The sequence below is a fragment of the Pipistrellus hanaki genome, assembly GCF_964339955.1.
Source record: "Pipistrellus hanaki genome assembly, chromosome: 8".
NCBI lineage: Eukaryota > Metazoa > Chordata > Mammalia > Chiroptera > Vespertilionidae > Pipistrellus > Pipistrellus hanaki.
This window is the reverse complement of record NC_140510.1, coordinates 35,768,359-35,793,324: the sequence shown is the minus strand read 5'-3', so window position 1 is coordinate 35,793,324 and position 24,966 is coordinate 35,768,359. Positions and strand designations below refer to the sequence as shown.

At 37.7% G+C, this 24,966-nt stretch overlaps 1 protein-coding gene across 8 annotated transcripts in view; it reads right to left on the bottom strand.

The window, feature by feature from the left end:
* PKP4 (plakophilin 4) overlaps positions 1–24,966 on the bottom strand; it is a 222,868-nt gene that overhangs the window by 50,752 nt on the left and 147,150 nt on the right. For 6 of the 8 annotated variants that reach the window (XM_084891453.1, XM_084891452.1, XM_084891451.1 and 3 more), the window contains 4 exons: positions 10,160–10,291; positions 9,859–10,049; positions 5,969–6,518; positions 218–406 (listed from right to left, as the gene is read on the bottom strand). In XM_084891453.1, the coding sequence (XP_084747579.1) occupies positions 218–406; positions 5,969–6,518; positions 9,859–10,049; positions 10,160–10,291 (1,062 nt within the window). The remainder of the gene's footprint in view (positions 1–217; positions 407–5,968; positions 6,519–9,858; positions 10,050–10,159; positions 10,292–24,966) is intronic. The other 2 variants (XM_084891454.1, XM_084891456.1) reach the window with 1 other exon arrangement.

The window sequence follows — 24,966 nt, the reverse complement described above, 5'->3', positions numbered from 1 at the left end:
TAGTTCTAATCCAAGGACAGTCACATTTATAGCTCCATACACTTATTTGTGAATTCACAGCATAATCACTCTATTCACTGATTAGACTGAACTAAAGTAAATAGGTATCACCTAAAATAGGTTAAAAAATGAACTTTTGTTTTACTGTTTATTGATCTGCTGCTGCCACAGCTGCTTTCTTGACAACCAGATTGGTGAGATTTCAGCCGATGCCCACCTGAGCCTGTGCGGTACAATGCGGTCTGTGATCCTTGGAGCTCCACAGTCCCGTGGTTTGGACTGCGGTACACTGGGCTGTAGTAGGTCCTGCCCTCATATATAGGAGTGATGTGCAATTCGGGAGACACGGCTGAACGAAGGTCTTGTCCAAGCTGGCTGTGCTGGCTAGCGTAGGAACTCCGTAAGCCTAGAGGCAGGAACGTGGCATTGTTAAGAAAGTAAGAAAACTGTGGTGAGGTTAAAAGCCCTAATGAAACTGCTAGCCAATGTTAAGTCAAAACACCAAACCTAGCGAGTTTTACAAAGGAAGGATACCAGGTATGAAAAGGACATCTCATAAATCTTTAGAATAAAATTTTCTCTTAGTAGCAAGATAAAAGTAAATTTTCTAAGAAAAAATAATAAGGAATTACTAATTTGTTGGATAGCCTGAAATTTATTCTCCCAATTGTAAGCTATTTATCATGATGACCAAAAAGAGAATGTCCTTTTCTATCATTATACAATTTCCATTGTTAAACACATACCAACGGTGGTCTGTCTCTTTTCCTGCCCTTAAAAGTACCTTGTCTTACCAAGTCCACTATGTCCCACGCCTCCTTAAACCCCAACTCCTAAGACAACACCTACCTAGTAATGCTTGGTGAAGGCTGATGGTCAAGAACTGTTTTGAAATATGTCTCTTAAGTAATTCACTCATGATTTTTACAGGAAAACAGAATTTTACCTTACAATATTTGGAATATTACCAGTGAATTAGTAACAATTATTAAGTATTGTGAAGTATTACTTTATTATTATCACTGCATTTTTTATTTTCTTAAAAAACATCAACAAACAGTTGTTTTCATAAAAAACCCACATACCAGATTCTTGTTTACCGTCTTTCCAGTGTAAAGAAAAAGTACAGTTAGTACATGAATATTAAATCATTTGAAATATTCTTTCATTCAAATTGCTAATAACTAATGTTTACGCACAGGGCTCACGATAAAACAGATTTCAAACCCAAACATTTTATTTTCTGAATAAAAGCATATTAATATATTCTATACTATCCTGCTCAGAAGTTTGTGAGTAAAATCTGCCACTTGATAAGAATACCAACTACAGTTATATCCAAACATGAGCAAGGGAAAGCACAAATATATCTGAAGTCAGTCATATATTTGCTTTTAAAAAGGCTGCAAATAATTAACACAATAACTAATTGTAAAAAGACTGCATCATTCCCATCCTGTTAACATCTCAGTTAATCATAGCACAACTAAAAGCAAATGGGCTTGAGTGTGAGTGGTAATTATATGTTGCTTACCGAGGAGTAGCAAGAAAGTTAATACAAAAAAAACTTCTAAAATGAATGATTACTACCTACCCTGGATAGCTAAGTGACATGGGAAGAAACCAAATGCATCAATCTGGGTTTTAACTATGGGCTCCTCACTTACTAAAAGAAGATCAAAGCTTTAAACAGTCCTATAATTGGGGGTTATTCAGACAAACCTTCTCATTTCAAAACCAAGGAAAATGAGAGCCCCAAAGGAAATATGAATTATCTCCATCAGAGGTACTTTCCAGCAGGGCTGCGAGGAACCCAGGTCAGTGGGCTATCACTGCACACTGAGCACTGGACACACTATCCCTCAAGGGTCAATGAGAAGTGGTGTGAGAAACCCTGAACTCCACAGAGCCCTCTGCAAACATAAAATGAAAGAGCAAGAGCAAGAGAGCAAGGTTAGCCCTCCAGGGCTCCACAGAAGCCGGTGTAATTCTAGAGATGACATTAGGATTGTTACTTGAAAGTTCTCACTTGAGGATCTCAGCCTTTTATTACTGGCAGATTGCTCATTCTTTCAGCAGAGTACAAGCTCCATTTCTTTATGGAGCTCATGAGTGTTTTGAACAAAAGGGCAGGCTCTGATTTTGTTAATGGTGACATAAAGCAGGCAGGTCAATATATTGATAGCTAGAGCTTGGTAATCTTATCAATACGAGGTGCAATGTTAACACTCAGGAGAGCTACAAACACTCTTGATTCACTGAGACTCAGAACATCACTCACACTTGGGTAGAGGCAAGCCTGGTGCGGTGGTGGCCCCACCATCCATGGTACTTTGAGATCAGAACAAAGCATTCTATGCCAGTATTAGAACATTGTATTCTCACTAGAAGCCCGAAGCACGCAATTCGTGCAAGGGCCTAGCCCCATGGCCTGGAGACTGCCACTTCTGCTGCAGCCCCACTCATTTGTCCAGTAGGAAGGATGTCTGGTCTTAATAGCATATTATGCTTTTATTATTATAGATTATTATAGATGGTGGGAGGATCTGGCTACATGCTCTGCTGGAATCCATAAAACATGAAAATACTGCAAATATTTACTACAATTTCATGGGAAGTAACAAAATGAGCAGATATAGAACAAAAGTATCCAGTAAATTCACTTACAGGACTACTAGTGAGATGAAACTACCATGTGACAAACTATAATGTGAAATAAAAGATAGATTTATAGTGAGTAGTAGTACTTTCTTGATATTATAAATCTTCGTGAGTAACATAACAGTAATTGTTACTATTTTGTTTATCTGATCATTCATGAGAAAAAGTAAAACACAGGGTCCTATAGATTAACATTTAAAAAATACATGGCCTCTACAGATTAAGTTAAATAACAATGTTTAGGAACCCACTATAATTCACTACTTTTTAAAATGAAAGATAACTAATTATGTTATATAATTGTTATTAGAAATAATTTTTCCAGAAGTATTTCCACAGAGTAATTTTTATCTCCCCATTCACGTAACAGAAAACACAACACTTGTGTGTACTTGATCTTCCACAACAATACTTTTCAATAGTTTCTATTTGCAATTCCAAAAATACATATTACTTTACCTGTTACAATGATCTATTACCTGTGATTTAAAATTCATATATTTAAGACATTGGAAATAAACACATATTTATCTCCCAAATATAGATTCTTTGTATTATTCTTTCAACTTTTCTTAGCGTGCGATGATTACACTGACATGAATATTTCAGGACAGACATATTTTTCTGTTGTAGGAATTAACTTATACACACATTACATCATCATTTAAGTTATGATCAGCAAATATCCAAGTGTCGGAGTCAATGATAAAATACTGCTTCAGGCTTATTAGTTAGCAAATCATTACTTCTTTGAAATCAAGAGCCATAGCAAATATAATGGCATCATTCTCTGAAGTAAGAATAAAAAAGGGAATTCACAAAATAGAATCCACAGATTAAGTGGGCAGATAGATGATGAGAAAAAATTTCAAAGAAACCTTTTGCTTCTTCTGAAGATGGTAGCATTCTAGGAAAACCTCTGTGCTAGGCTACGTATAATTTCCCCCGACTGAAACATAAAGTCTAATTTCATCTGTAAACCACAGGGTTAACAGGTGACAGTGTTTATGTGCTCGCTTCTTTTCTGGGTTTCCACTTTGCTCTTCACAAACAGATTACTGCACAGCCATTCTACAGGTACACAAGGAGGAAGACAGAAATCTTCAGAACTATGTATCTTTTAAGGTTACCTTGGGAGATAGGATTTCATAAATGATTCCTACATCACGTTGCTGTACACTTTTCAGAGGCATGCCAGGAAATATCTAAGCCAGGTATACCTCTCTGATGGCTGAGGGAAGAGAGGTGGTTTTTCCACTAGGAATTTATTCGAGCTCAAAATCAAATTCAATATTAATTCTTCATGAAAAATTATTCAAATGGAAAAATCTCAAAAAGGATTTACTTTTCCTAGAGGCCATAAGGAAAACATACTAATTTTGCTATACAAAAATATTTAAAAAATTCTATAAAGTCCTGGACAGGTTGCTCAGTAGAGTCACACTCAACTCACTCACACTTGGGAAGAGGCAAGCCCCGCACAGGAGATTGTGAGTTCGATTCCAGGTTGGGGTGTATACAGGAGGCAACTTATCAATGTTTCTCTCTTACATCAATGTTTTTCTCTCTCTCCCATTCCCTCTCTCTCTAAAGTTAATAGAAACACATCCTTGGGTAAGGATTAAAAAGAAACGTCTGAAAATAAAAAGTACTAAAAACAAGTCAAAAGACGGATTAGAAAATAGGGAAACAATTAAGAAGAATGAATAAGGGACTAATTTATTTCAAGTATAAAAAGCTTTACTACTTATAAAAATAGGCAAAAGACCTGAACTTACGGTTTACAAAAAAGAAATAAGATGGCTGATAAACATGAAATCTTCCTCCTTCAGCATAACTCAGTAAGGCCATTTACAACAATAAAGTACAGTTTTGCCTACTACATTGGCAAAAATGAAACATTCCATGCTAGCAAAGGTAGAGTGGAAACGGGCACACTCAGACTAGTGGTGGACATTTAAATCTGTGCCCCCTTCCTAGAGGGTAACCTGACAATATATCAGTAAGAACAAATATGTAGTTGATCCAGCAATTCTGTGCCATGAAGTGGATGCCACAGCTATCTTAGTATCTATGTGTAAATATGCAGGAAGAACAATACGCATACTGAGCATTGTTGTCTCTAATAGCCCTAAATAAAAAACCTAAATGTCTATTAATACAAAAGTGATTAAATAAATTATAATGCATCTATAAAAATGAGGTCCTAGGTATACACTAAGAGAATGAAGTAAGCTCTCAGACATGTTTAAAAAAAAGAAGAGCCCTAGTCTGTTAGGCTCAGTGGACAGAGTGCTGGCCTGTGGACTGAAGGATCCTGGGTTTGATTCCAATCAAGGGCACATGCCCAGGTTTCGGGCTCGATTGCAGAAGGCGTGCAGGAGGCAGCCAATCAATGATTCTCATCATTGATGTTTGTCTCTCTCTCTCTCTCCCTCTCTGAAATCAATAAAAATATATTTTAAAAAGAAGATACATATTATAGAATCCCATCAGTATAAAAACACAATATATGCACATTTGTATGTAATGTATATACTTATGTATACAAGCAAACATTCTGGAAGGTACATAAAGTGGTGAGTGGGCCTGCATAGGGACAAAGAGCAGCTTGGGACTTTCCCTTCTCACTTAATATTTTTTTTGTAGTTTCAATATATATATATATTTTTTTACCATTGTGTATATGTTATTTAAAAAATGTAATTTAAAATACTAGCTGAAGATAAATTTCATTTTACAAAGAGCCATGCCGACACATTGTGTGTGAAACCCTCCATGAAGACAGCCTGAAAAAATGGCTGTAACATCAGGAAGCTGGCTGCTGTCTTTCTGATTTAACCTGAGTGACATTTGAAGCCAATTCATAATAACTTTGTGTTTTTCCCATTGGGATGCTAAAAATCAAAGCAGTTGGTGAGAAAATCCATATTCTAGCCTATACTATGAAAGCACTTTTTTTTCAAAATATTAATATGTAAATGTAACTTGGGTTTGGATGTGGGTAGGCCTAGGTGATAAAAACACCTTTCATTAAACAAATAAACTAACAAATAGAGAATTCCAACCATTCTTCTAAAATGCAAAATTACTTTTATGTCCTAATACTGTGAAAGAAAAAAGTTTATTCATTTCAGAAGAGGTCAAGAGATGTGAACTACAGAGGCGGAAAGATCGGCCAACCTGAAGCCCGAAGTATACATTTTGAAAAGAGCACACAAACGTCTCATGTTATCACGTTCTATTTTAGTGGAAGTTGCACATATGTTCTCACGGGACTTTATGGAGTGCTGTCACCTGTACTCACCTGTCAGGCTGTCTGGCCGGGGTGGAACCATCCTCTCGTAAATGTCATACTGCTGTCCAAACTGCTCCATGTCATGAACCGTCCTCTGCAGTGAAGATCCCAGATGCTGTGGTACGGCGGTCATCCCTGAGCGTTTGGGGGATGACGACCCCACCTGGCCTTGGGATGGGGAAGCTACTCGAGTCTGTGCATCCGCCAGGGTCAGTGGGGACCCGACTCTGACGGTGGTTTGGTACTGAGGGATTGGTCCGTTGGGATTGGAAGTCTGCCGGGAGGTGACTGACCCAATCCTCCGCACAGCTGCTGGGGAGGCGGATCTCTGCGCAGAGTACGGAGATGCTGCCCGCTGAGCAGGTAATGTGGTGGAGGAATATGCACTGGGGTTCAGTGGTCGGGAGTCGGTCACTGATGGAGAGCCAAATCCACTACCCAGAGAAGTTCTCAGTGACCCCCTTGAAGGAGACACGCCTGTGCTGATAACATAAGAAGGAGACTGTGCTCTAGATGGAACTGAACTAACTCTTCTCATGGCCCGATTGGCTACTGATGGCTGATAAAAAGGGAAAAAAGAGAATGGGTTTTGTGTCCATTGTCATCACAGAAACAAATGCATATAGCTCACTATAACATGATTATTTTAGGCATCTAAGTTGCTTTTCCTTTTTATGCTTTTAAGCTGGATCTTAATATTTCCTTATTGTGTTTTTCTTTCCCTTTTTTTAGTGGCATAATCTATACTTTCCCCTGCAGAATACTAAATTCAACCAGTAAAGAGAGACCTAAAGACATTTACTACCCCCCTTTCTGCCGTCTTTACATTTTTGCCTCTTGCCTATGCATTTTCACAACACATAACACACTGTGTTGCAAGTATGTGTCACTGGAGCAATGTACTTATTTTGTTCCACAGGAGTCAAATTTTGGCCAATATAATGTATTTCTGTACAACAAAAAATTTGAATTAATTCATGTAATGTAGCTAGAGGAATGTTTAGCCTTTATGGATTGGCCCCATTAACAAGGAATGTGCTCTCTCAATGCAGAATAAATGAATGTTTGGACAGCGCCTGGGGTCCACCCTCTCCTGTGAATTAACTCTCCAGGGACAGCCTGTTTGCACAGGTGCTGCAGCCAAATTTGTCTCTTCTTTTAGCTCTAGTGTGGCCTAGAGCAACTTCAGCCAGTTCCTTTACCTCCTTTAATCTATTAGCTCTTATCTTTAGGGGTGGCTTTAAAGAGATACACACAAAAGTACCCTCCCAAAAATCTGTTCCCACAGGAGGAATGCCAAAGTCTCTGCTGAGTTCCTGGTCTAGCCAGCTGGAAAAGACCAGAAAGAGAAATGAAAAACATTTCTGCCAAGGCTGGTCTTTCTGTGGATCCGTAAACTCCCGCAAACACTGAGTCTCAGATCCCTTTCTCAAAGCGGTACAACAATGAATGTGGGCTGGACGGGAGAATGGGCCAAAGGGGAACAGGCAGGGGAAACAGACACTAGGACACTGGTTACAAGCCCAGGACCTGGCACTTGCTCTGTATCTCCTCAGTGATTGCCATTACCCCGTCACTTTTAGTTGGGCAATAACGGCAGGGATAAGACAAGGACTTTGAACACTCTTTGATGTCCTAAAGGAAAGCATGCTAAGTCTCCAGGTGTCACAGCTACTGGGCTGACGGAAACACCTGCTCTGAGACATCATGCTCAAGCTCAATTCAGGAAAGGCAATAGCCATGGGGAGTAGAGGATCTGAGGAGGGAAGAGAATTGTTAATAAGCAACAGGCAAGAAAGAGGGGGTTAAAAATTAGTAGACAGTTGGAACATTAAAATCTGTGCTTTGGTTTAACAGTGCTGAAAATAAGCAAATCCCACAAATGAACTTTTACTACCAAAATGGGATGATACTTGGCCCAAATAGCTAAAAAATGTATTGTCCAGACTATATGTAAATTAAGTTATAGTGACACCTCTCACCCACCTTGTAACTTAATTCTTCAGCTCTAGAGACAAAATAAACTTTATTAAAATAAAAGAAGTAACATGATCACCTTTAGAGGGGAACAAATCGATAATTTCTGCAGTTAAGATTATTAAAAAGTGTGACTTCAGACCTGCTGACAGAAATTCACCTCCGACATGAATGCCTGGGAGCATTTAGTCCAAAGTTTATCAAACTTTTCCATCAAAGCATTCCTAACAGCAAAGGAGTAAATGTATAATCTGAGGATGGGGGTGTAGCTTGAAGTAGATTGCTACAGGCAATACAAGATTTTTTGTTTTAGCTTAAAATATGAGGCACTATATTTGTATTTGTTTTAATATAGAAATGTTTCTCATTTCTTAAAAATTTCCCCTAAATTATTGAGCCCAAGTCCTATTGATTCTCTTCTGGCACTAGGAACGCTGGCTGGTTTCTGTGGTACTTTCAGGGCTTCCTGTACTGCATTAGGGAAAGATTAGTGTTTGCCTAACTTGTTTGATCATCTTACCATGTTTCAGGTTCAGAGAAATTACTAAGGTACTTGGACAGATAGTTATCCTCACTAATTACTGACATTCAGAACTCCTCCTACCATTTCTATTAATTCTGGAATATGCTGGTGGACTGAAGTGAATAAAGTGGCAACAGGTCAGGACCTCAGAAGTTCTATAAACACACTAGAGGCCCTGTGCCCAAATTTGTACACAGGTGGGGGGAACTCCTCCTACCATTTCTTTTAATTCTGGAATATGCTGGTGGACTGAAGTGAATAAAGTGGCAACAGGTCAGGACCTCAGAAGTTCTATAAACACACTAGAGGCCCTGTGCCCAAATTTGTACACAGGTGGGGGGTCCCTTGGGCTGGCCAGCAATCAGGGCCGATCAGGGCCATCTTGCCCAGTGCAGGGAAATGACTTCGGGAGGTTGGCCAGCCACAGGAGGTTGATTGTGGAAACACACTGACCACCAGGGGGCAGCTTCTGCACTGAGCATCTGCCCCCGGTGGTCATTGCACATCACAGTGACCGGTGGTTTGGTTGACCAGTTATAACAGTCACTTAGGCTTTTATATATATAGACTAGAGGCCCAGTGCACAAAATTCGTGCATGGGAGGCGGGGGGGGGGGGTCCCCTCATCTTGGCCTGCACCCTCTCCAATTCAGGACCCCTTGGGGACATCCCTCTTGCAATCTGGGATGGCTGGCTCCTAACCATTCATCTGCCTGCCTGCCTGATTATCCCTAACCACCTCAGCCTGCCAGCCTGATCGACCCATAACTGCCTCTGCCTTAGCCCCTGCCAGCAGGGCTTTGTCCAGAAGATGTCCAGTCTAATTAGCATATTACCCCTTTATTAGTATAGATAAACAATATTATTATTTTTTTCTTATTATCAAGTTAGAAAACCCTCACTTAACAGAATGGTTATGCTTCTGTAGGCAGAAATATTTATATGCTAGCAAAGAAAAAAAAAAAATGTGTTCTCAGGGAGTAATTCCAATGACGAAGTCAATAACCTTTGGTTGGAATGGGTCACTCCCATTTCATGCAGGTGTGGAACTACTGCTCAGCCCTCTAGGACTCTGGAACATACTTTAGCTCTAGTCTTTTCCACACAGTTCTCTCTCAGTCGCCTCATGCAAAATTTGCTTCTTTTAAACTAATTACTCTTCTGTGTCTGGAATTTATCAGAATTCATTAACAGGAGCTCATTTAAACAATATATTTTTAGTTTTCATGCCTAAAAATTCCTTAACACCATAGACTTGCAAAATGTAAAATATATTCACTATTTTATCCTTCTATAAATTCAAAATTGAACATATTGGTTTTACTTTTTAAAAATACTCATAACAGATATTCCAATTAGGAGGGTATTTCTTTACAAGGATCTTGATGTGTTTGGTTTACCTGAACCAGAGTTTGTCCTTCAGCTCTTGAATGCCTCACCAAATGGTTATTAGTGGATGCTATAAATGAGTGCGATGGTCTATTGTCTGCCTTACTCAAGTTCTGGCTGTTGTGGAAACTTCCTGTTTCCTGGTATCCACTGTCAGAATAAGAATTCATCTGCGTTGAACTTCTTGAGTTACCCAATGATCCTGTAGGAATGAAACCAGCAGGAAATACCTTTATTTTACACTTCTGAGGTTCAGGTTCAGAAATAAGATATTAAAAGAAAATCTAATAGTGAAAAGGTAACACAACAGACCCTCACTTTCATGGAGAGATGTTTGTTCTGGTGAATAGAGGGCGCCTGGCTCTGGGTCTGTCCTGATGAGATAGTTGTTGGGATGGACAGTGTCAGAAGCTCTAGGCTTGTTTACACCAGGATTTGGCACATCTGTAAGAAGACAAGTTTAATTAGCTAAATCTAAGGACAATCTTACATAAAAACTTGCTACAAAGGTTCAGTTATTTATTAGTAATGTATTATAACCTTTACACTAATACAAGACTATTTCTACCTTAAGCTGTGCAATCATTTGCCTCTTTTTATAAGAGTTCATATACTCACTTTAATAATATATTTTGCTAAATGTCATGTTCATTTTGATTACCAGCCTCAAATTAATTTATACACTATATTAGATAAATGTTCTCCCTTGGGAAATTCACCTCTCCAGTGACTTCCTCCAAGAGGATGCACAGACTCTGCGTGATAATGATGGCTAAGAACTTGAAAAGACCTTCCATAACGGAAACTTCTGAACTTAAACTCACATGGTATTCATATTATTGTTTGGTACTAAAACCTCTGGAGAAAAGGCTAGCTTTTCATATCATATTTCATATCATCTAAAATCAATGGAAAGCTGTACAGTTTTCAGTTGCAAAATAATAGAAACTTTAGTATCTTATTTTACAATTGCAAAGAAAACTTTAATTTCTTATCCATTTATTTTTTATTCTTTTAGTCTTTTTCCAAATGAATATAGACAAATCTAACCTGATATTGTCTCCTCTAGGCAAATCTAGTCCTCCCATTATCTTGTTTTATTGTCAACTGTACCACTCTTCCATTTTGAACTTAAAAACAGAACAATTTACCTCCTTTCCCCTATTCCAATTTGTGTTATTTCATTCTATAAATTTATGTGTAGATTATAATGCCTTTCCCCAGTACCTTCAAAATACACTTGCCCATGTTGTGATTATCTCATAAGTGTTTCTTTCCCAAATTTCATCCTCATGTTGCTAACATTCTTTAAGAAATACTGCTTCACTCTTACTTCAAAGATTTAAATTAAATCTTGTATCACATACTGAGCTCCACACACAATCATAATGATTTCAAAGCCTTCATGTCTCTTTCCTTTCTGACTTTCTTCCTTTACTTAGTAAGAAGCTGTCATATGCCAGGCCCTAGGAATGTAGTTATGAGGGAAGACAAGGCACATGTATGTGTGAGGAAGAGGGAAAGAAATAGGGAGAGGGAATGAATGAATGAAAGCCAATATCTGGGGGAAAGGTGCTTAGGAAAAAATTCCTGAAGGAAGTAAGATCTAAGCAGTATCTACTTATCACAAGAGGTCAGTTGGTCCATTCTACGCCTCTCCACTAGAATATAAACTCACTGTGGGCAGGAACTTTGGTTTGTATACTGTTTCCTAATTGTTTTCTCGGTGCCTAGAATAGGTGCATAACACTCGGTAGTGCCAGTGATATTTATTGAACAAACCCCTAACAAGAATAGCAGTTCTGAGTGCTGATTCACACCTGACATCATGCTATGGCTTTATTTTACTGTCCTCAATAAAGTTTGTCTATGTGAAGGGAAGTAAAACTTTTAGGCAGTGCTGATTAGGCTAGTTTTGAAGGTACAAGGTTTATGGGGAAACTGTGAAATCCCATCATATTCTAACCCCTCAACTTGATGTCAAATTCAACCCAAGGCTTCGTTTCCTAGCCTCTGGAAAGATTTGCTGATGTCCTTAATATAGGTTTTTAACTACCTACCTCTCCATTTATTATTTGACAGTATACTTTTAGGTGGTAGAATTGTGTTAGTTCTGAATTGTGTCAGTTCTGAAGTATGGTATTTCAATAAAAATTACAGAGTGTATATGGTTTCCCTGGTACGTGTTGAGACATGATGTAAGTACCTATCAGGCTGATAAGAGTTACTGCTTTATTTGTAAGTCTTCTGTGTGAAATTCTGGAGTTCTAAACATTTTTACTCAGCAACTTTTGAAGTTTTATTAAGGACTAGAATCTGGTACCCACTTTGACTGGCAGCCCCCCGCTGGTACCCACTTTGGAACTATTGGAAGCTATTATTTAAATACAGAAAGAGGTACCCTAAAAATTTGTTTCTTCATACAATGGGAAATTTCCTCAAAAACCACATGACAAAGTGGTACGCCCCCGCTGGTACCCACTTTGGTTGGCAGCCTAGTACTGCCTGCTGGCTGGCCCTACCCCATCACAACACCACTGCTAGTAGCATCCTTCTACTGTAGGTGACCGGTGGGGTGCTTGCCGGCCGGCCCTGGCCCCTGATTGCCACCACCACCAGTTGCCTCTCTCTTGGGGAACAGACACTCAACGCAGGAGCTGCCCAAGGTTAGGGACAGCTCCTGCATTGAGCATCTGGCCCCTGGTAGTGCATGTCATAGTGACCAGTCATGTCGCTGTACAGTTGATTTGCATATCAGGGTTTTATTATACAGGATTATGTAAAATACACAGTCTGTTAGGCTAGAAAACTTTCGCAGGGACTTGGAGTGCCTGGGAAGAGAGCTACAGAAGAGATAGCCTAAAATCAGAGCTATGAGCAGTTCACCTTTGTTTCTTCCAGGAATGTGACACTGGAAAAAAAAAAGAAAAAGAAAAAAAAGAAACAGCAACAAAGTATGGATAGGGAAGTACCAATGTGGTGGCTCTAAGACTTCTCATACATGAGTAAAATATACTGTATTTTTTTTTTTTTAAAGCAATGTTTAGTTGGTCTGATCTTCATCTTTAGTAAAAGATAAAACCTGGGAAACCAATACATCAAAGCTTTTGGCTTGGGAACACTAGGAGGCATCGTGCCAGCATCTAAAAATTATCACCATGGAAACCAGAAATCATTAGTTTGTGTATGCCTCCACCTTTTATTTTTAAACTATTGGAAGCTATTATTTAAATACAGAAAGAGGTACCCTAAAAATTTGTTTCTTCATACAATGGGAAATTTCCTCAAAAACCACATGACAAACAATTGTGCTCATTACGAGAAGCCACTTAAAATAATCATAAAGTAAGCACAAATTGTGACATTCATGATTCTACAGTAATAAATATAGAAAAGAACATGGGTAGCTAACAGGGACACTAAACTAATAGATTCCCATGTCCCCTAAATCCCACTGGAAGATTTAAATAGCTGGGCTGACAGAACAGGCCATACGTTTTTGTCCCCCCCCCCCCCCCCTTTATCTATGAGTAAATGAAAAAGTTAAAGTTTTAAAAAATTGATTTAAGAGATTTACTCAATATGAACTATAAAACCATCAAATTCTATACATGAATGGTCTTTGGTCATTTTTCTACTTTTATAATGGAGCCAGCCCAATGATAATGTGTATCCGCAAAGACAAAAAGATACTGACGAATCTTCTCCATCATTAAAACTAAGTTAAACTGTTTTCAAAATAGTTTTACTATTATTTACTGCTTCTTTAAAAACTTGTAATTCACAAATTTTACACACAATCTAAATGTATGTACACAGTCAGCCTCAATCAGATAAACAGAAGACCCATTTTCTAATTAATGAATAAAGTACTCTTTGTAGTATGGTAACGTTCACAATTATTAATGATCCATTATTTATGCAATCTTACTTTAAAAGGAATGTCTTTTAACAGCATCTGTTTAATGGAATGGAAGGAGACACTAGTCAAATTTACCCAAGAGACTGCAGATATGATGGGGTTAATCACTTTAAGATTGGTGCTGTAAACTATAATTAAATTTTTGGCATGTTGTGATACAGCACAATCAGAACATAAAATCAAGATATATTTTTATGAGTAAAAATGACAAACAGACTATGAATGCTACTTCTTTAATCTGTGTACTAAAGAACATGTGTTCCCTTTTTAAGAAAATCACAAACATGTTTTCTGGGACACCAGAAATATACTATGGGGCATTTTCAAACATCAAATTAGCATCTTCCAAGAAAATGCATATCTAAAAATACAGAACTTGAACAAGTTTCAAGGTAGAATGAAATAATCTCCATCTGTTTAAGACTGGAAGATTATTGGAAGCACGTTCCTTCTTGCCTGTTACATTTCATATGAGTGCCCCAATTTTATGCAAAAAAGAAAAAAAGTAGAAGGTTGCAGCTAAAAATATATTATTGGATAAGGAACAATAATGCTGTAGGCATATGAAAATTTGGTATATTATCTACACCATTAAGTTCATAGTAAGAGCTGAAACACAAAGCAAATTATTTTATCTTTTCTGTGATGTACCTCCCAAATATATACCAAAATTGAATAAAAATACGCTCAATAAAAAGCCCAAGGTCTCTCTGAAGAAATTGAAATTATTAAAATGTCTTTTTTTTTTGTTAATCTATATCTTAGTTTTCATGCTCCATAAAATGATGGCGGTCTGGACTGTGTGTAAAATCCTCATGGCAACAGGAACAGAGAGATCAGTAAGGAGATTTGTAGTAAATACAAACCTGTAACTAGTCTTTCACAGTCCAGATACTGTGACCTTATTTGAGATTCTCATTGTTTGTACGTTCCCCGAGTTGCTTGGTGTTTATAAATGTGCCCTTACATAAAAGACAGTGTGGTTGAGTTATGGCAGGACTCTTGGGATAGTAATAGTATGCAATATTAAGGCAAATGATACTCTTCTTGAATTCTGGCCTAAATTGAGTTTAGCTATCATACTCAGAGGGAAAACACTTCGTAAAAGATACAAGCAAAACATTTTATGGTATGGGGAACTTCCTGTATAGCTATGGAACTCTTGCTTCCTATAGGACAATAGGTCCAGGAAGGAGTCTACTTTCCACAGAGCTGCAGAAATATCCCCATGCATTCTATGGCTAAGAAGTATAAAATTCGCTGCCAATTTATGAAAGGGGATGTAGAAAGTGGCCCTGAAAAAAACTCCTCTTCTGTAATTTCTCTGATGTATAAGACTCAGGTAACCTACAGTAGGTAACCTTATCATTGGAGGAAATGAGATCATTGGAAAATACTGTTTCAGAGTAAAAATGTAAATAAACTGATGGAAACATAAAAACATAACATTCTTTGATCTATATAAGATATAGATGGACATGCACTGATGCTTTAGGAGTATTACAGATATGCCTGGCCAGTGTGTTCAGTGACCCATGCACCAAGAGGTTGCTGGTTCAATTCCCGGTCAGGGCATATGCCCAGGTTGCAGGCTTGATCCCCAGCAGGAGGCAGCCGATTGATGTCTCTCTCTCTCTCTCTCTCTCTCTCTCTCTCTCTCTCTCTTCTTTCCTCTCTCTCTAAAAATTAATTAAAACATTTTTAAAAAAGAAAATTACAGATACCTGGAATTTGTTGGCTCAAACATAAACTATTATAAACACCTAATATCCCTGAAAAGTTGGGTTTTAATGGAAGTGAAGATGTACAATAACAGGCAGAAGATCATGTTTCCTGAAACCATTCCTAATCTGGTTCTCTTGAGTATATCTAGGTTCTTGTGTGTATACCAGTCTACATCATGATTTAAATATGAAATCATGGCTCTAAATATTTTACTCAAGGAGAAAATGTTGTGTGAAAAACCTACAAAAATAGAAACCGATACTGAAGTTCACTTTAAATCTTGCCTTAAACATCAATTAGTCTGCCACTGAAAAAGCTCAACTATTTGGATTCAATTTCACATACTGAGCAAACTTTGTATATGTAAAACTGGTATAAAGTGTTTGATTTGATTTCTAACGGTGACAAATCTGAGCAGTATTTTAGTTTTATATCTTACCATGAAGATCTCCTGGTCACAAATATTCAGAGATACAAAACGATTAAAAATAATTTTTAGGAAAAAAAAAATAATTCCCATAAATAGTCATATTAAGTATGTTTATCTGAGTACTAATTAAAATAGGTACCATACAATCATAAACATTTTATATTCCATATCTGTAAGAGGAAAACTTAAAAACAGGGAATTTAAAAATATAAAGATGAAAAAAATGCATCACAAATGTAAAGTGTCCAACACTGAGTACAAGAAGTGGTTCATGAAAGGCCATGGGGCTCTGGATGCCTAAAGAGACAGCTGGAAAAAGAATAAGGGATTCGCTATGATGTAAAAGTTGGTGATCTATGGAAAGTAAGTGCTGAAAAGTCACACAAAAATATTTTTCCAAAGACACATTCCATTCCTTTTAGAAAAAAATATGTTAATAAATATAGAAATGGGAATATTTGATAGTGAGAAATACAAGACAGATTTCTTCTGTTAAATAAAAACTTTTTAAAAACTGCATATATATTTACCATCAAAATAAATGAATGGTTGTCTGCAACTGGTTTCTGTATACTTTTCTACTGAATTATCTTTTTTAATAAAGATTACTAAGATCAAGCTAAATGCAAACTAACTCTAGCATAAGAATAAAATGTGGAATAATAGACGGTAGCCTTTCTGATACTCCCCAAAGCAATAATTTTAAACTGAGGAGCATGGCTCTCTGTGTTGAGAAGGTGGAAATGGAAAAGGAGAGCTTTCTGACTTGATAATTTCCATTTTATTTTGGATAGTTAGCAGAATATTTCTTCATATATCACTAAAACATGAGACATTTTAAATATTTGATATGTTTGTATTAAACATAAAATGTTAAAAGCTATAACTGGATATTTGATTTTTACAAAGCACTAATTCACTTACAGCAAGCATTTTGGGAATGTGTTGGTGTATCATATATAAACTAGAGGCCAGATGCACGAAATTTGTGCAAGAGTAGGCCTTCCTTCCCCTGGCTGCAGGCACTGGTTTCCCTCTGGTACCCAGGACCCGGGCTTCTAGCATATTATGCTTTTATTATTATAGATGGCTTAGAAACATTCACATAGTTGTTGGTGAAAGCAAAATGCTAGTATTCCTATCTCAGGGCTGCCACCTATTCACAGGCACAGTGATAAATACAGTGTCCTAGTCTATCAGAAAGGCTGAGGCCAGCACACAGCAGGGAATTTTGCTCTATAAGGATACATTTAACAAAATCCCAACTATGCAGAAACACAAATTAAATAGCATCCATTAGCTGAGAAACTCATGTCATATTTCATAGCAGGCCTCATTCGATGTTAGGGCTAAACATCAGAGTACGGTTTGCTGGCTTTAACAAGCCATCCAATTTTTGAACCCTTTGTTAAAAATATTTGTATTTAAAGTATTCAGACATATAAAAGTAGAAAGGTAAAATTAACCCTCTTCCCAGATTTAATGATTATAATATTAATGGCATATTTTTGTTTCATTTGTCTTTTCCCGTTATAGAATTTTAAAAAAAGGTCCCTCACATCAGGTCATTTAAACTCTAAATATTTCTATATGTAACTTTGTAAAACAAGGACTTTTCAAAACCATAATTATTCCATAATGCTACATTATTAGTTCAGACCAAATTTTCCTGATGTTTCAGAAACATCTTTCTTCAGTTCACTTATACTAGGTCAGCCTAAAATGAGGTTCAATGATTGTACTGAATGTGACTGCTACTTAAGTCCCTTAAATCTAAAAAGATTCTCCCCTTTTCATTTGCTTGGCTCACTGAAGGGACCATAGTGGACTCACACAGGCTGCTCCACATTCAGAATTTGTGCCATGGGTTTCTCAGGGTGGCATTTACACATCCTCTAACTTTAATACGTTCTGTAAGTAGAAAGTTAGAGCTCTCAGGTCAAACTTTTGTAGTTTATGGGCGATGTTGGTATTTCACATCATGTCATATCACCACTTTTACGGTTGCTAAGATTAAACAGCCAATTCAAGTGATGGCAGCCTGACCCTTCTATTTTTAAGTTTAGCCTCCACCTTTCTCCAGGAACAATGGCTCCCAGGCCTGCTGCACACTGCAATCATCTTGGGTCAGGGCTTAGAAACCACCGCTGACTGAGTCCCATGCCCAGATAGCCCAATTCCATCAACCAGAGTTGTAGTCTGAATATTAGAAATTTAAAAAGCTCCTAAGATGACTATAATGTGCAGCTAGGCGTGAGAATATAGATGTTTTTGCATGTATTGACAATCTTGCTTGAAGCAATTATTTCATTAAGGGATGCAAATTGGTGATTTTTTTCCTTCTTCAAAGTTTACTTCTCTTCCTACATTTATCAGGAGGAATTTTTTTGGCATATTTTAGAAACAGTTAAGGAGTTAGTAAATCTAGGGTTATTTGCTTATCCTGAAATACAATCTGTATAGGATAGGCAGGAAAAACTGTTAATTCTTCTCTTTAATTACCAGTAATTAAATTAAATTAATTATGAATAAGGCAGTGGTGCACAAACTACAGAGAGGAATCACCTGGGGCTCTTTCAAGTCTACTGATGCTGGTTCAGGTCCCAGATTTTTGAATTGTGTAGAGGGAGGCCTGGGCATCAGCTCCACATACAATTCTAATGTGCAGCACCCTTTAGGGATCTCTGGAATGAGATGTTTGTACTCAAATTACCTCCAACAGTGATTAAAAAATGTTGGTTTCTGCTTGTTTTGTCAGTGGTTGTTGTATTTAAAAAAAATATTTTTTATTGATGAGAGAATCATTGATTGGCTGCCTCATGCATGCCCCCTACTGGGGATTAAGACTAAAACCTGGGCATGTGTCCTGACCAGGAATTGAATCCTGTTCTGATTCATAGGTCAACGCTCAACCACTGAGTCACACCAGCTGGGTGGTTGTTGCATTTTTGTTGACAGGAAATGCATCTGATCATTTTGAACCAGATATAAAGGAAGAAATATTGAAAGGAAATGACAATTTTATTAAATTCCAAGATCAGGTTGATTTCTAATTTTCATAAGAACTAATCCTATGTAATAAAAGGTTAATATGCAAATCAGTCAAATGGTAGAACAACAGGTCACTATGACACGCACTAACCACCAGGGGGCAGACGCTCAATACAGAAGCTGCCCCCTGGTGGTCAGTGTGCTACCAGAAGGAAGCACCGCTCAGCCAGAAGCTGGGCTCACAGGTGGCGAGCACAGTGGTGGTGGCAGCGCTAGGGATGTTGCTAAGAATGTCTCACTGATGGCTTAGGCCCGCTCCCCATCTGTCAGACATTCCCAAGGACTCCTGGACTGCAAGAGGATTTCATGCACTAGCCCTCTAATAAAAAATAAGGCTATCACTGGTAATGTTTGAAGTCTCCATGGATTGTTCTGATTTAATACTTATTTCCTTAAGTATACTGTTTAGTCTGTCCATAAAATGTATAAGGAAACTTAAAACAAATACTTAAAAGCCTAATAACTTATTAAAATTTAAAATGTTCATAAAGACTTGCATTCCTACACCCTGCTAACATAGTAGGCATAGATAAGGTAAATGTAGAAATATATATTTATAGGGACCCATTTGGACCTTGAGAGTGTTGGCATGAAGATTATGTTAAACAAAAGCATCAGCAATTCAACAGATGCTTTCCTGGAGCTTTTCATATTTTTTTAAATTTTATTTTTTAAACCACAGTTTACATTTAATAGCATTCCGTACCAATGGCTAAAGTGAGAAACTGATACAATAAGGGAGGAGGGGGAGAAAAGGTTTCTATGGGAAGAAGATCAAATTGGTGTCTAGGGAACAAATAGGAGATAAGCAAGTTTGTGATAATGTTTATTTATACAGGTGGTATAAATAAACATTATACCACCTGTATAAATAAACATTATTTATACATATAAATAATGCCTTTCTTCCTGTCATAAAACTTCTACAAAGAGGACCCATGCCCAGTGGGGGAGATGTAGGAATGAAGGAATTTTTACCTTTTACTCCAAATTCTTCTAGACTTATTTTTTAAAATAAGAAGCATGCCTTACTTTTATAACAAAACATAAAAAGTGAAGAGACCCCTTAGAGTGATGGTCAGTAAGCTATAGCACTGCAGTAGTAGTAAGAACACTGTCACAGCCCTGGGGCTAAAAAGGCCTGCATATAATGGAGGAAAAACTTGAGACTCTAAGGACAATTTTAATAGAAATTTGCACTCCCCCTGGTATTTAGAAGGGAAACAGCAAGGATTATATGATACAATTTTGCCATCTGTACAATTTATAGCCATAATAAAAAATATCCCAAACCCTAAAAAAATAGTCCTTTATGCATGACTGCTACTCTAATAGCCTATTTATAAACAAGTAATATAACTTCCTATTGTAGCTACTTTATAAATTCAGTACATTCCTACTGAGGCATAAAGTGTTCCCATTTAAGTTGGAGTCTTATGATGTGCTGATGGTTTTTTGTGTTGTAAATTATTTGTTCCAGATGAAGAAAAAAAGAAAAATTGACTTAGGGCTAGTCTTTCATTTATCATTTATCTTCAGTATTATTATTCTTTTCTAAACCCACTCCAGTGAAAGAAACTTGTGTCTACACATTTTAGAAACAAAATTTAAATATATAAATAAAATATAAAACCTAACCCCAATATATTAATAGTACTTGTATAATATTAACTGTCAGTATGTACCACAAAATCATGATTTAAATGGATAGTATGTTAAAAGTATTACTTCAATACATATTCTATAATAAATGAATGTGGCACCATGAAATTAAATAATCTTATTAATTTGAAATTCCTTTTACTACAAACATTCCCCTTCCCTTTCATATCTATTGTCAAATATCATATATCCTAACTGCACAGAATTGTTAATATTTTCTCTCCAATGCATTACACATTGTAAAAGACGCAGCTAAGTCTATTCATCCTTTTGCCTCTGGGTCAACCAGAAATCTCCTCATTTTTGCAATCCTGTGTCTTTTGATAACTCATTGCTTTATTAGATACTCCATCTTTAGATCTCTTTAATTTCTTATCTATGAGTATTAATTCCCAATCACTTACTCGAGTTATATAATTTCTGCTCCTGCAACTACAATTTCCTGAACATTTTCTTCAAGTGCAAGGAAGCCTGACTTTGGCCTGGTGGGAACTAACAGTCGCATCAGCTCTGCAGGCTGCTCCTCCTAAATCTACAAGGAGGGGAAGGAGGGGGGGGGAGGAGGGGGGGGGAGATAGGGGGTTTTCAGGTGGATGCACCCCCCCTTCCACCCCCCTTTCATCACAGCCAGGAACCATCTAGCCTAGGATCTCGTAACTTTCTTTTCCTTAGAACAGAGAAACTGGGATTTTTGTGAATTTTGTTGTGATTTGTGACAAAATTCACTTTACAGGATGTGACTGGCGGATTTAAGCAACAACCAATGATAACTGACAAAAGAATTCAATTTATGGCTTCAACAGCTTCTTCCTGGTGGGTAGCATACACGGTGTATGGTTATTTCAATGATTGAACTGGTGTGCTTTTTCTTGGAGGGAAGTCCAAGGTTTTTTTCTTTAAAAGCTGTTCTGTACAATGTTTTCCATCATGAAGAAGTATAATTACATGTGCATCTATTTGTGTGCTCATTTTCTTCAAGATCTATTATTGTAATATGTATTTTTTTTATGATTCTGATGTTTATTTATTTTTTAAATATTATTCTTAACTACCTCAAACTTTGGTGGGACATAAGAGACTCTACAAACACATAAATTGTTAAGAGATATGAAGACATGAACGTGAAAAAAATTTACATTTAATAAAGGGAAGGGACATTGAGATAACATTCCGTCTTCACCCCCTTTAAGCAAAATATACATAAAAAAATACACAAAAATTAATGGTTATAAAAAATGCAAGGCTAAGAAAAAGACAAAGCCAAAACAAAAGTGACAAGCCTTCTTCTTCATAAAAGACAAAAGGACAATCATTTATGTTTTTAGACAATATATATGCAGTCCTGATAAGCTAGAAAATACAGAATAATGAAGAGAGAAGGCCACAGAAGACAAGGTGACAATCCTATATAATAAAAGCCTAATATGCAAATTGACCAAACGGAGGAATGCTTGGTTGCTATGATGCACTGACCACCAGGGAACTGATGCTCAAAGCAGGAGCTGCCCCAGCCCTAAGGCCCCAGGGACAGACAAGGTGGGTGCCAGTGGGATCCCCCAATTGCCCCACCAGTCACTCCACAGAGGGAGGTGACTGGCAGCAGTGGAGGGGGGAGGGGGCGTGCGTGGGTAGGGCCTAGTGGGTGGGTGGTGCCAGGCCGGCCAAGGCGGGTACTGGCAGGGGAACTCCCATTACCCCGCCGGTTGCCCCACAGATCGGCCCTGATCACGGGTCAGACCAACTTTATTATTTCTAGGGATGCATCTCCTTCAGTCTCTTCCCAACCGGCCTGGGAAAATAAAATGTTTTGTAAAATAGGCAATTCTTTCCCAGGAGTTGGGAAGCTACTTCTATGAGCATCCAAACTTAAAAAGCTTTGGCTTGTTTTATATTTTTACTTTCAAACAGGTTACTATCCCTAGTACAGGTTAAAAAACAAGCAAGCAAGCTAACAACCAACCAATCAGAAAAAGCAAGCATTTGTGATTCTGTTGAAGTGAATAAAAAAGAAATGAAAATCTTTTCTGCCTAAGGAATCCTGAGTTCTTAGAAAATGACTCTGCAGGAATTAGCTGTTTAAAAACAGCAGCTGGTCTCCGTTTCTGGCACTTCCACGGACTGTAACATTCTGACAACACATGAGCAGGCAGGGCGCTCTCCCAGGTAGTGAGAGATCAAACCACTGCTAGGCTAACAGCTCACCTTAATGCTGAAAAGCTTTCAAAGTGCTAAGCTTTTCAAGTCAAATTTATAATGAAAAAGGTAGAAAAATTGCTTGCAAGTATGTGCAAAATATTAAAGAAATACGAAGAACAATAACAGACATTCAATCTTCAGCCCTTTTGTGTAATCTTTTCTTATTTAGGAAACCAAGAAAACTGAAGAAAAATGTTTCTTTTGTCAAGACCTAGCTGAAGACAAAGTATACTGAAGACTTTTGTTTCTTTACATTTAAGCCACCCTGCCTCAATCTGAGTAGGACTGCCAACTTTAAAAACAAGTTGATTTTCATATTACATTCATATCTTTTGGTGCAAACTGGTAATGAGAAGACAACAGTTAAACTTTATAATAAAAGTAACAGCAAAACTGTCATTTTAGCCCATTACTTACTTACAATCAGACTTCTAAAGGGCATCTTAGAGAAAAAAATATGAAATAACTACTTAGAGAAAGAAATATGAAATAAATCATTTACTTTTTCAACCATACAATCAAATTTCAGTTTTCTACCATATTACAGCTTATTGCCATGGCTGAAAAGCAGACAGATCTAAAATAAAACCTCCAAAATAGTAACAAGTAATAACAATAATAACTAATTTAAACAGAAAATGAAATAAGTATCAGTTGTGATTGCTGTGTTTGAAGGTTAATATACTTCCCCTTCCTAGCCAAAAGAAAAAAAGCCTAAGTAAATATAACACCTCCCAGATCTGAATATGAGTTTGGGCAAGAGTACATTCTGCTGAATCCGGTTTGGCTCAGTGGAGAGAGCGTCAGTCTGCGGACTCAAGGGTCCCAGGTTCGATTCCGATCAAGGGCATATACCTTGGTTGTGGGCACATCCCTGGTGGGGATTGTGCAGGAGGCAGCAGGTCAATGTTTCTCTCTCATCGATGTTTCTGGCTTTCTATCCCTCTCCCTTCCTCTGTGTGAAAAATCAATGAAATATGTATTTAAAAAAAAGTACACTCTGACAAAAGGCATGAAGTAGAGTTATTAGGTGTGAATTAGGAACATGGCTGCGGTGAGGCCGATGGATTACTGGAGCAGTATTTCCATAACATTGAAGTACTTGGGGAGTTGTGTGTGCATGTAATATTTACAAATATAACACGTTTTATCGATCTATATTTAGTTCATTAGTAAATTGTGAAGGTGGTGGTCAAATGACTGAGGCCGAATAAATGTACTGAAGAGTAGAAGAGGTGGAAAGAGTGCCCAGTGCTCAGATATCGCATGGCCTATCATGTTTCTTCATAACTGAAGATCATTCTCTCTATACGTAAATCAACACAATTATGCATGTGCCTCCTGGCTTTTTGGTAGTTAAAATCTACACCTGTCATTCCTGCTCAATTCAGCATGGCCGACTGGTGTGGGTTTGGAGGAGGATACGTGGAAAAGCCAGAACGTTTCCGCAGCTCTACTTGAGGCAACACGCTGGTGAGGCTGTACCTCCTTCGTAGTTTCAGCTAATGCTGGAAAACTCCCCCTGCCCCACCTCCAAACCACCTAGCCCTTTGCCCTTGCAATCCTAGAAACGGTGGCTGATTCCATTAATGTGATTAATCTCTTGGGTGCTTCATCATCATGCTGTTTAATTCTCCTAAACCTTCCAACCCACCACACTTTCTTAACTATAACTTCCCCGTATCAAATCCCTCATATTCAGCTACCTGGCACCAGCGCAGTTTTCCTGGTGGCCCTGGAAGATACAGCTTTTATCCTCGGGCTACAGAGAACTCTCGCCTGTCAAACACCGACCCTTCAATAAAAAGGGGCAATTCAGAGGTACTTTAATATTGTCTAAATAGTTAGAAATATAAATGATGACACTAATGAGGGAATAGGAGAGGATCAACCTCATATCCCTTAATGGAGGGAGAATTAATACAATATTATCAGGAAAGCAACTTGGTTACAGTTATTAAGAGCCTTGAAGAATTACCATATACATAAGATAATTTTTATCTTAAAAACCTAGCTTAAGCTCTAACCAGTTTGGCTCAGTGAATAGAGAGTCGGCCTGCAGTTTGAAGGGTCCCAGGTTCAATTCTGGTCAAGGACATGTACCTTGGTTGTGGGCACATCCCCAGTGGAGAG